The following is a 13,792-nucleotide window of genomic DNA, read 5'->3' as shown; positions in this document are numbered from 1 at the left end:
GCAAGCTTATACAGCATCAGCCAAAAAATAAAAAAATAAAAAAAATAAATAAACATGCCACTTCCCATTTTACCTATTCATTCCCTCCAATAGTTTTTCTAGTTCTTTCTTGAATTTAGTTAAGCTGTCAACTTCTACAACAACAGATGGAAGTTTGTTCGAGCAATCAACCACCCACTGGCTAAAGGCAGACTTCTGCAACTGCCCTTCCTCAATTTGAATTTGTGCCACCTCTTGTGTAGTGTGAGCAAGAGGAAGAAACCCGTCAGCAGTGAGCTTGCTCAATCCATTGTCTTAAACACCTCAATTTGCAATCCTTAATGCCATTGTTTAATTAAGCATTATGCAGTTGCAATATACATTTTTGCTAGTTGATTAGAATGCTGTTATGTGCTTAATTTTGTATACCCAAGTATCATCAACCAGTATTTAATGATTTAATGCTATACTATGTAAACAACGAGCTGTGAATTGATTTTACTTAGGCCAAGATATGAAGTTAAAGGCATTAAATGAATAAAGCAGGAAATTAGAAAAAGAATAAAATAAAATACTAAATAAAAGCATGAAATAAAACTAAATAAGTACTCATTACTGCATGTACATATTGATAGGTACTCATTGGGGACCAACACTTCTCAACTTACAAGTAAAAGTAATTAGAATACCATTATCTGCTTTATGAACCCCATACCTCTTTTATATTATGGTAAAATATAATGGATAGCATCTAAAGGAGAGGGGGAATGTACCACATATTAAAATAAAATACAAATATAATATTAAAATTAGGGAGGCATAAATTTTTTGCTGGGAACTGATATAAATTTTTTAATATCCTTTATACCAGTTTGCAGCAAAACATTTATGCCTCCCTAATATTAATATTAATTTTATTTTAATATGTGATATATTCCTCCTCTTCTTTAGATGCTATCCATTATATTTTACCATGATGTAAAACTGCTATGGTTCATAGAAACAAATACAGTAGTGTTGCTAATTACTTTCTTGTACATTGATGTGTTGGACCCCATTATGTGCTTATCAGCAGGGACTAACATATTGATAGTTAAATAAAGAAGGATTTATCATTATTTTTAAATACAGTGCAACCTCAATATAGGGCAGATGTTGGACAACTTTAATGCCCACATTATAGCTGACAGAATTTATCCATTTTTTTCCTACTTTTTAACATGAATATAAATCAATGAACAAAGGTGACCTAGCAAGCTTTTTATATAAGCAAATTTCATTTTGCATGTTTTTTTAGTTTGACTATTTTGCTGTTGGTGGAATAAAAATATTTAACAGCAATGTTTCATATACTTAAAAAAATTTCAAAATTGCCAATTCCTTATATAATGATCCCACACAAATGTGACATGTTTAAAGGGACTCCAATGTACAGCATAGTGCATAAACAGGAATTATGAAACAACATAGTCTTACAGCTGCCATAGCTGAATGGTGAAATAGAAAGGCACACAAAACAGCTATTTCCCCCCCCCCCCCAAGCCTTTTGAATTTCATGATTAAAGTATTTCTAGAACTCTGTGTAGGTGAAAACCAATATCTCAGGAAATCGTTTTCTATAGAAAATAAATAAATATAATATGGCTGGGTTAAAAATTTTGGATCAGACTATGGGACTTGCCCTATTTTATAAACAACACAATTGAATTTCAAGTACTGGAGTGTAATGACAGAGAAAACTACACTAATTTTTGTCATTGTAAATATGATTTCATCTTTGAAAAGAATGTCGTGCTGTTTTTTACAAAAATTTATAACTGAATGTATCACAACTGACAAATACAGGAGCTGTTCTGCCTCTCCCTTTCAGAGCTAAATGTTTAGTTTTGTGAGTCTAGTGTCTTGTGTGCAAGTAACATTTCATTGATGTAATTTTCATTGCATGTTTTATTGAAGGCAAGATGAGAGAAACTGAACATCTACAGTAATTATTCTCGGATAATTATTGTTGTTTATAAAAATTTAATTGTTTAATTGAGGATACATACCACAGAAGAGAATACTAATAACTTAGTGCTTAGTAACCATTCTGGTAGCTGGATCTCCCTCTGGAGGTATAGAGTATGCTTCTGCTAGTGTCTGTTGTGAAATGGCACTTCCGTAGCCAGGTGGGAAGGAGCAGCAGTGCGTAGCACACGCTTCTTGATTAGACCGGAGTTCAAGCCCGTCACCACCAAATACGGAGGATGCGGAAAGGTCAGGGAATGACCACCGCATATCCCGGAGCAATATGGCCTTAGTTGCTAATGCTCCTAAAAACCAAATAACAACAACTGTAGTGAAATTAATGTTTTGCAATGAACTGCATTTTTTATGTCCCTCTTGGGCAGAAACCTAAGTTCCCCACTTCAATTTGGCTTTACACGTGGAAGGTCTTCTGTTGATGCTATTTGTCAGATCTTGAGTTCTGTTCAAAATTCCAATTCTAAATATGTCCTTGGTCTCTTTGTTGATTTCCAAGGGGCATTTGACACTGTTTGGTGGCCAAGTGTCCTGGCGAGGTCCAGAGAGGCTGGGGTCTCTGCTCCTATTTACCGTCTCCTTTCGAATTACTTTGATTCTCGCAGCATCACAGTTTCCTCAGGATTCTGCTCTGTCTCCAGATCTGTTTCTAGGGGCTGCCCTCAGGGCTCTGTTCTTGGCCCTGTGTGCTGGAACATGGTCCTTGATGGGTGGCTCGCGGTTGATCGAGACAACATCCTTCAGATAGCTTACGCAGACGACCTTGCTATTCTGATTTTTGGTAATTCCCGCCGGGAGCTAGAGTGCAGAGCAAATGAAGTTCTAGAGGACTTGGATATCTGGTGTCAAACACATAAACTTCAAATATCGACTAATAAAACAAAACAAATGTTGCTAAAGGGCTCTCTTGATGTGAATAGACCACCTGTTATTAAGTTGAATGGAGTAATGATTAGGAGTACTCGGCAGCATAAATACTTAGGAATTTATCTTGACGACCGTCTTAATTTTAATTACCATGCAAAATATGTACTTCAGAAAATAAAAGCTATGACCTATAAAATTATTAAGATTACCAGGAGCACTTTTGGTGTAAAGAAATCTTCCATTAAATTATACTACTCTTGTATATTTATACCAATTGTGTGTTATGCTGCTGGGGCCTGGGGATACAGAATCGGTAACTCCCTTGTTCAAAAATATCTTACCCAAGCACAACGATTCTTTCTTCTCGCTGTAAGTAGAGCTTGTCGAACTGTCTCTACAGCTGCTCTCCAGGTCCTCAGTCATCGACTGCCAATCCAATATGAAGTAACGTTACATTATCTTTTATATTGTAGAAGAAAAAATGTTCCTGCGATTGTAAATGGTATAACGTATAATACCGACTTGCAAGAAAAGGTAGACATTAAAAGAATGAGAAATGAATGTTGTAGAGCATGGCAAAATACCTGGTCTACCTCTACTTTGGGTAGGGAGACCTTTAAGTTTTTTCCCCGAGGTTGTTGATTACGACAAGAAAATGGATTGGTTCAATCCTGGTTTATATGTTACGTTTTTATATACCGGTCATGGAAGTCTTAACTTTAAATTGTTCTCACTAGGATTAAGTAACACTCCTCTCTGTAGTTGTGGTGCTCAAGAAACTGTCGAGCACCTCGTGTTTCATTGTCCTCTGTACGATGATTTAAGACTGGACTTTCAACTTCTCACAAATGTATTTGACTGCTCCGAACTGCCAAGATTGGTTAACTGTTCCGAATATTATACTGCCTTCTCCACCTATGCAGAGAAATTGTTTAAACGGAGGAAAAGAATTCTTGCCCCCTGAGGTTCAGTAAAATGCTAGACTGTTTCTTTGAATTACTCTTACCTGATGTATTGATCAGTCTGCTGGACTCCGAAGCCCAGTATTTATTTATGTATCATCATTGTATATAGTCTTTTATGTACCACCATTGTATATAGTCTTTTTATGTACCACAATTGTAAATAGTCTTTTTATGTATAATTAATCATTGTACTCTTTATGTATAACTAATCATTGTACTTTTATGTACAATTAATCATTATAAATTGTACCCAATGTATAGATTACTTTCAGCGGTGAATAGGGGAAACCCTGGAGCCTGCCAAAAAAATAATAAAATACTTTGAACTTTGTCCCTCTTGGGAGACATGATCACACTCGTATTATATCCAAAACTGCACTATAACTAGGCATGCTATATTAAGGTTGCATTGTAATGTTATTTAAAAGATATATTATTTTCATTTAATTAGAGGACTGTCTAATCCTATATGTTTTGACTGCCATAGGTAAACACTATTTTCTTGAGATACTCAAAGTAGAACATCCTTGGTGTCCTCTAGCATTTATGTATGGCATTTAAAAGGCTGCTGGCTGCTAAATGCATAGGACTAGATAGTTCATTTCTATCATATAACTTGTACTATATTAAATACAAGAAATATTATTTTGCCTGTTTTTCAACTAATGCTATTCTATTCAAAATGTAAGACAATATTATTCTGAATATAGTTATTTTATTGATTTACATTTGCCTGTCCTTTGTGACAGTATAGTAGTTTTATCACCTCTTTCATTTAGAGAGGTTTGAATTCAGGTCCTGTCAATGACCAGAGGAATTTCTAAAGGCTTCTTCAATTGAGACTGTATTTAGCCAATCTCAGGTAGATGAAGTAGAGTTTTTTTTCAACCTGCACTACATGCAAATTGGCCTGTGAACTTAAATTTGTACAGAGGTAATATATGATGATGCAGTATGGGTTAAGTCACTGATACACTCAAAACCCAACAACAACTTGCCTTTCTGCAACAATGCAACATGTAAGCTCATATAATAATATCATTCTGTTTGTGCCGACCGGGCTAGCTGGGTAGGTAAAGTGCCTGCCTAGCAACCCAAAGGTCGTGGGTTCGATTCCCGCCTCGGGCTGGATATCACGATGGTGCCAAACCAACCGGTTGGTTGGATATCCTGGCCACGATACACGAAGGAAGCAAGAAAAAACTGGTTCCTTCGTGTATTGATCACATCATACGAAATAAATAAATAAAAATTCTGTTTGTGTTACTCATTAAAGTTATCTTGAAATTTCTTTTGTTTCACAATCTTTAAAGAATTCTTCACTCAAGAAGACAGAAGGAAGTCTAATAGAAATGTTTGATAAAGTTTTATAATTGATAAAATATTTTCAGCCACTGGCTTTTTATGGGCTAAAAGTGCTTCAGTTTTCCACTTTCTTATGCTGAAGATATATATATACACACACACAACCCCTGGCTTTTAGCAGTGAAGGGTATTGTGTACGGCATGTGCGTTTTGTATGCAATAAAGAGTTCTTCTTCTTCTTCTTCTTATATATATATTTCAGCTTCATATATGAATTTAACAGACTCTTTCTAGTGGTCTCTCTCTCTCTCTCTCTCTCTCTCTCTCTCTCTCTCTCTCTCTCTCTCTCACACACACACACACACACACACACACACACACACACACACACACACACACACACACACACACACACACACACACACACACACTCAGGTTTTCTTCCTGTTGGCAACTATTAGTTGACATCTGTTCAGAAAAAGACTGAAGTCAGACTTCCATCTCTGGCCAGAGGGAATTTCTATAAAGTGAATCAATCCCACCCCTTTCCACTCAGAGTTTTAGTAAATCAATATCAAGCAGAGGTGTTAAGGTTATCCTCCCAGAAACTTTAAATTTCTTCTTGCATAAATGCAAGTAGTAATAATATACTGATAAGATTTGGTACTTACCATAAACAACTCATATCAGCTTTACTTTTTTCCTTGCTCAATTGATTTGACTTGATTTTTATTGCACTCGTTTTTTTATCCTTCAGCCCAGTGGACATTTTTTTTTTTTTGCAACCATAAAGAGAATACATTCCTTCTTTTCTGTTATTATTGCTGTTTCTTATTAAACCTTATTTTAACTTTTTTTTTTTTTCTTATTCATACAGGATCAGCTTTTGCTTATGAAGAAGTAGAGTCATCAACAGATAGTGAAGATGAAGTGTTACAAAGATTACAGAAGTCATCCAGCCTCTACACTGGACTTAGGAAGGCTGCTGGTTGCTCAGGCATGGATCAGGAGTCTCATCGTCAGACAGAACGACCTGTTGATTTTACAAAAACATTTTCATCATCAAATATCTCAGCAACTGAAGGCCCTTCAGCCCATGGTAATTTGTTGAAAAATCATATTTAATTTGTTAAAAAAATTATTTTTTTAAGCTATGGCTATCTAGAAGATGAGGATAGAAACTCTGTAATAATTTAAATTTTAATGATTTCTTATTTTATCTTATTTCTTATTCTATAAAATATTGTGTAAATACCCCATAGTGAACTCATAATGAAAAACTACATAAGTAGTTTAAAAGCATCGATTTAATTGTATCTCATATTGTGACTACCTTCACAACGCATTGCCATGTATTGCGCTACCTCGAATAAGTAACACTTCACTAATAGAGAAGATGTGTTATTTATTCTCTGTGTTACTAATGGAGAAGACAATAGCCTTCTCTATTAGTGAAGCATTACTTATTTGAGGTAGTGCAATACATGATAACTCATTGTGATCACAATATGAGATACAATTAAATCGATGCCTTTACACTTTATGTAGTTTTTCATTATGAGTTCAACATGATGTATTTACTCTGATATTTTATAGTGTATTTTAAACTCATAATATAGCCTTGAGCATTTATATTTTATTTACTTATTTCTTATTATATCATTTCTGATATGATATATTGATTTAATTACAACTTTGTAGTTTTATTTCATTAAATTTTAAAAAATCAAATTAATTTTCCACAATGAAGTGCAGGATCATATCATATTACTTACCTTCCTTATTTGGAATAGACTGGATTTATTTTGAATAGAAAAAGTAGCATTCAGATGGAAGTACACAAAGATGTCACTGAATAGGATGTAATTCTAGATTACATTCCTTAAGAAATATTAGAAAAATATTATCAAAACTAGAAAACTTTCTTAACCAGTTTCAATACCAAGATTTTTGTGATCACTTTATGGTAAAATACAAAAGGAGGCATTGAGAAGAATGGTGAGAGGAGATTTTTCGAAATTATAAGTTGCAAGAATTGGAGTGAAATGGATGGTAATTGATCAGCATTATCCTGAGGTAATATTGCAGAACCATATAGATTAGTATTACTATTAAAATGGAAGAAAGATACAAAAAAACAAAGCTTATAATGTAGATTTTCCACCAAAGAAAAAATGAAATAAATAAAAATTAAAAAATATAAAAATAAAATATTTTGCCCTAGTTTTATATCTGCTTCCAAATTAATATCAAAATCTCCCTTTAACCCTACATAAGCTCTCTTCCTGTATACAGGCCTAGGTGGTAACTTGTTTCTGGTTGTTGATTGCCCCTTGACTGAAGGCAGATTTTTTTACATTCAGTCTATAGTTCTTTCCTTAATTTGAATTTGTCCCTTGTTTTTGTCATTTTAGAAAGAGCAATATGTCCCAAACATTTAAGTTTGCTGAATCCTCGTAAGGCATTAAACAACATTGGATTGTTGGATGGGCAAATGTCTAGTTTGCAGTTTAGAAAACTCCCTTCCTCTAATAATATCTCTTTACATTCACAACTGGTCTTGTTATCCTTTGTACCCTCTCATTTTTTTTTTATAATTGTTCTTACAGTTAAACTTGCAAGTCCTAAATTATGGCACACATCCGCTTGTCTTTGACCGGAATCGATTTGCTTCAAAACATCTAATTTAATTTTCAAATTCACGTCTTTTTCTTACATTTATTGTCTTCGTACTGGGCTCAGACGTTGTTGCTTTTTCATTCTTATCGGCCATTATTAACTCTTCGAAAATGTAACTGCATTGGTCGCATTAATTATGATACAATGTTAGAGTAAACTGTCCGTTACGCACGATGTCTAATACTGTACTGAGTGATGACTAGACTTCGGATAAATGCATATAACGCAAATATTACAAGCAATATACTTGATCATTTTTTAAAATGTTGATCTCGGAACTGCGTAACAAGTCACTGTACTGCAATTAAATTAGCGTGCGAGAAAATTTCACTGAGCGTGGGAAAATTTTTCAAGTCTGCCTGGGAAACGCTTTAATGCTGTTTTGCTATTCATTTTCAAGCTATCAACTCCATCAAATGAAACGATTTCGTTAAATATGCAAAAATGCAATCTGTAAAAGAGTGTTATAGTGATCTGTGACAGCGTTATAGTCAGATACGGGTTATAGCATTAGCATTAGTAGAGGCATTTGATGCAAGAAAGCAAGCTTATGCAGCATCAGCCAAAAAAAAAAAAAAAAAAGTAACATAAATAAATAAAAATAACCACTTCCACTTCACCCCTCTGTTCGTTCGAAATACCTGTCCAGCTGAGCCTTAAACTTATTTTAGGCTATCAACTTCCACGACAAGGGATGGAAGTCTGTTCCACCCACCAACCACCCGCTGGCTAAAGGCAAATTTCCGCACATCTATCCTACATCTGTCTTTCCTCAATTTGAATTTATGCCCTCTCAGGTGATTTTTCTGAGCTAGAGGAAGAATCCCATCAGCATTGAGTATGCTCAAACCATTCAAGGCTTTGTACACCTCTATCAGATCACCCCGCTGGTGCCTAGTTTCCAGACACTGTAATTTGCAAAACTTAAGCCTTTCTTCGTAAGAGAACCCCTTTGTCCCATTCACCAATCTAGTTGCCCTTCTCTGTACTCGTTCCAGCAGCTCTACATCCTTCCTGAAATGAGGCCTCCAGGCCTGTATACAGTACTCTAGGTGTGGCCTGACCATTGCCTTATACAAGGGAATAATCACCTCCTTATCCCTGCTAGAAAAATTTCTATATATCATTGACAATACACCATGAGCTACTCTTGCAGCTCGTCTGCACTGCTCAGAGAACTTCATATCTGCCTGCACCACCACCCCCAGGTCCCTTTCATTCTCTACCACTGTCAGTGTAGTACCACAGAGTTGATACGTTGCTCTGGGGTTGCTGTTTCCCATATGTAGTACTTTACATTTGTCAATGTTAAACTTCATTTGCCACCTCGAAGCCCATCTGCTCAACCTTTCCAAATCCTGTTGCAGCAGCATAGTGTCAGTAGTGTCCTTGACAACCCTGCCAACCTTTGTATCGTCTGCAAACTTGGACATTAAGCCTGATATACCATCATCAATATCATTTATAAATACAGAAAACAATAAAGGCCCCAATACTGAACCCTGAGGGACTCCACTAATAACATTAGTCCACGATGAGCAGTGTCCATTGATTACCACTCTCTGTCTTCTCCCCCTCAACCACCCCTTTATCCATAGCAGCAACTTGCCTCCAATGCCACACTGCTCCAATTTGTGCAGCAGTCTTCCATGTGCAACAGTATCAAAAGCCTTTCTAAGATCCAAGTATATAATATCAAAGTTATTCCCTGCATCCAGTTCTTTTGTGACTGCATCATAGTATCCAATCAAATTGGTCAGGCAAGACTTCCCCTTAACAAAACCATGCTGTGTCCTAGCTATAACTGAAGTCTTGTCTAGATGATCCTGCAGTGCTTCTTTCACCAGTGCCTCCATTAATTTTCCGGGAACAGAAGTTAAACTCACAGGTCTATAATTACTTGTGTCAGCCTTTGATCCCCCTTTGTGAATTGGGGTCACATTTGCACATCTCCAGTCAATGGGTACCTCCCCTGAGTCCAAGGAAGCTCTCATAATTATGGCTAAGGGTTTGCTTACCTCCTTTGCTGCCTCCTTTAATATAACTGGATAGATCCCATCCACCCCAGGTGCCTTTCTTGTGTTTATCTTCAACAATTTCTCCTCCACTTTGCTCTCAGTTATTACAAGATTCTCTAGCTTACTGCTAGAGTTGAATACACCTCTGGCATTCCCCTCGCTGAATAACTCCTCATGTGTGAATGTCGATGCAAAATATTCATTTAGTTTGTTAGCTACCCGAGCAGGGTCATCAACAGTTGACCCCTCGATCTCAAGTGGACCAATCTGATTCATCCCCTTCCTTCTAGAGTTTACATAAGTAAAGAACTCTTTGCTGTTTTTCTTCGCATCCCTTGCCAAGGATCTCTCGTAATCTGCCTTCGCCTGCCTAACCTCCTTTGTAACTTGGTTACAGATCAACTTGTATCTATCATAGGCATCCGTGTCACGTGTTAATTTGTATGTATCCCATGCATTTTTCTTCTCTGCCATATGCCTCATTAGTTCATCTGACAACCATTTAGGCCTAAACCTTGAACAATATTTCTTAGTTGGTATGTAAAGCCTAGTAGCTTCCACGATAAGTTCTTTGAATGCTTCCCATTTTGAATTTGCTGTTGGCAATATCATCAGTTGATCCCACTGTATAGAATTTAAATACTGTCTCAGTCCATTGTAGTCGCCTTTACGAAAGCAATACCCCTTCCCTTTACCCCTAATGGTAGTTACCTCTTTGAGTAACTCCCACTTCAGCACACTGTGATCACTGCCACCAAGTGGTTCATTTATCTGCAGATTCTGAATGCATGAAGAATCACTACTGATAATCAAATCAAGAGTATTACTCCCTCTAGTTGCCTCCCGAACATGCTGATGTAGAAAACAATCATCCAATAAATCCACAAAAGCCTTGCTACTGTGTGAGTGACCAGCCCCCAAATTCCAGTCAATATCTGGGAAATTAAAATCCCCCATTATAAGACTCTCTGATTTACTGGCCCACTCTATTTCTCCGAACAGTTTCTTATTATACTCATCAGAGTCGTTAGGCCTATAGCACACTCCTACTCTCAATTTTGATCTCCCAATGCTTATGTCACACCAAACTGACTCGACACTGCACTGTCCAGCGATGTCGACTGGCTTCACTTCCTTGGATTTTATGTGTTTCTTAATTAATAGCATAACCCCTCCTCCCTTCCTATCCTGTCTATCCTTTCTGTACACATTGTACTCCCCAAATTCCAGTTCTGCATTTCTTATATCTGTGTGACACCACGTCTCTGAAATCCCCACAATATCTGCCTTTGATGTTTTGAGCAATACCTCAAATTCATCAAATTTATTTACTAAACTCCTAGCATTGGTGTACACACAAGTATATATAATATAAGAACAGCGTTATAGCAAATCAGCGTAAAGCGAACCGCATTATAACGGGGGCCTGCTGTATATATAAAAAATAGATTAGTCAAAATATAAATGTTATTATTATTATGCACCCCACTGCATATTTAAAAGGCAATGGTCAGGCCACACCTTGATTATACAGGTTTACAGTATACAAGGCCTCCAAACTGTATACATGAGGCCTCCAAACTGTATACATGAGGCCTCCAAACTGTATACATGAGGCCTCCAAACCATATACAGGTTTGGAGGCCTCATTTTAGGAAGGATGTAGAGTTGCTAGAACGAGTACAGAGAAGGGCAACGAGATTGGTGAGAGGAACAAAGGGGTATGCTTATGAAGAAAGACTTAAGTTCTGCAAGTTGCAGCATCTGGAGACTAGGCACCTGCAAGGTGATCTGATTGAGGTGTATAAGGCCTTGAATGATTTGAGCAGGCTCAATACTGACGGGATACTTCCACTTGCTCAGACTAAGAACCTGAGGGGGCATAGATTCAAATTGAGGAAAGACAGTTGTAGAATAGATGTGCGGGGCGCCTCCGTAGCCAGGTGGGAAGGAGCAGCAGTGCGTAGCACACGCTTCTTGATTAGACCGGGGTTCGAGCCCGTCACCACCAAATACGGAGGATGCGGAAAGGTCAGGGAATGACCACCGCATATCCCGGAGCAATATGGCCTTAGTTGCTAATGCTCCTAAAAACCAAATAACAAACAAACAAACAACAACAGATGTGCGGAAGTTTGCCTTTAGCCAATGGGCAGTTGATTGCTGGAACAGACTTCCATCTGTTATTATGGAAGTTGATAGCTTAAATAAATTTAAGGCTGAACTAGACAAACATTTGGAGTGACCAGATGGGTGAAATGGGATGGGGTTTTTTTTTTTTTTTTTTGGCTGATACTGTATAAGCTTGCTTTCTTGCATCATAATCCTCAACTAATGCTAATGCTAATACGCTTATTACAAATCTGTTGAACCATGTGACTACTCTTGTTGCCGCACAGCTGCTAAACTTTGTCTAGTCAAAATTCACGTAGTTACATTGTGGAGTGCATAGTGTTTGTCGAATTCTTATTTAACTTACTTAATATTAATAACTGGACAGTACTTATACGTTAATTTAATACCCTTTGATTTAAAACAAATGCAGGTCGACCATCACTAATCTGGCCACTGGTAATCTGGTTCCACCGCTAATTTGGACACAATTTCCGCGAACGTAATTTCAAATTTCCCGGGTCAGCGCACCGACCTGTTGCTACTGTTTTGGTGGTGTTGGTTGCAGCATCAGCTGTTGGCGCAAACTCATAAACACTGGCAAGCCATTCCCACTTGTTTTTCTGCATTTATTATAACCTGCTCATATTTAGCCCAGGCATGGTTCCAGTGCATAAAGGAAATGCCTCTCGTGGTGTAAAGCGCAAACACCATACATTGTCCATGACAGCGGTGTTTCTTTGAGAAGTTTAACTCTGCCTAATTGTAAATTCCAGCAATTTCTCTCAGTTCCTGTTATCTTAGTAATTTTTTTTTAGCCATTCCTTTTTAGATTTTTTTTTTTTTTTACAATGCACTTGTACAAACTTACGGAAAGACGCAACACATTATGATGGATAATACAGCGTGCTAACGAACTTGTTTTCACAAAATCTCTAACAATACTGACAAACTTATTGTGTTGTTTGAGAGTTTATTTTATCATAATTAGTTTTATTGCAGCGCTCGCCACGAGTGCAATAAACTAATCACAATGACCTTCATATGTATGCCGTAATAGCGTCACACATATGTGGCCGACACAGCTTCTCAAGAAATAAAGTAACCAACATATGTGTTCACATATATGTGACTTAAAAAAAAAGACTTTTTTTTTTTTTTTATATATTTTAAGCGAAAAAACGACAACACTGACATTACAATATTTATTTTAGAATTACTAATCAAATTATTTCCTAAATATTTTTTGGCCCTTGGGGAATTTTTTTCTTAAACTAGCTTGGCAGTCAACATGTTAAAAGTACAAGGAGGTGGTTAGCTGTTGGGTAAAATTTATATGCTAAAATAACCATCGGTGATCCGGCACCCCACAGGTCCCAACGCTGCCAGATTAGTGATGATTGACCTGTACTACAAAAAAGAGTAAAACATATCATTTCCATCAAGAGTGGGAACTAGAATACTTTTTTATAATGATAAAAGAAAAATGTTGTTGTTTGATTTGCAATGCTTCCAGGGCTACACCCAAAAAAGGAAATTTAGAAAGGCACTTCAGCGCACTCCATGGTAAATACCAATCGGATTTTCTGCCTAATAGTTACCTTAGAAAAAGTTGCCTTAGAAAAAATAAATTAAAAGAACTTAAATCTAGATTATTTGCACAACAAAATTTCTTCATGACACCTAATTTACAATCTAAAGCAGTAACTATAGCATCATTTAAAGTGAGTCTTTAAATTGTCAGTCATCTTGAAAAAAAATGAAAGCCATTTTCTGATGATCAATTGATCAAAGACACATTTTTAGAACTAACAGATTCTCTTTTTGAAAATTTTAAGAATAAAA

At 36.6% G+C, this 13,792-nt stretch overlaps 1 protein-coding gene across 2 annotated transcripts in view; it reads left to right on the top strand.

Annotated features, from left to right (window-relative positions):
- Positions 1 to 13,792, top strand: part of Syt14 (Synaptotagmin 14) — a 125,369-nt gene that overhangs the window by 61,387 nt on the left and 50,190 nt on the right. For both annotated transcript variants that reach the window (XM_090374972.1, XM_090374971.1), the window contains exon 3: positions 6,016 to 6,237. In XM_090374972.1, the coding sequence (XP_090231098.1) occupies positions 6,016 to 6,237 (222 nt within the window). The remainder of the gene's footprint in view (positions 1 to 6,015; positions 6,238 to 13,792) is intronic.

This window comes from Mastigoproctus giganteus, chromosome 6 (genome assembly GCF_048544385.1).
Source record: "Mastigoproctus giganteus isolate SK-2022 chromosome 6, ASM4854438v1, whole genome shotgun sequence".
In the NCBI taxonomy this organism is placed as follows: Eukaryota; Metazoa; Arthropoda; class Arachnida; order Uropygi; family Thelyphonidae; genus Mastigoproctus; species Mastigoproctus giganteus.
The sequence above is the reverse complement of the archived record's forward strand: the minus strand, read 5'-3'. Positions and strand labels throughout refer to the sequence as shown.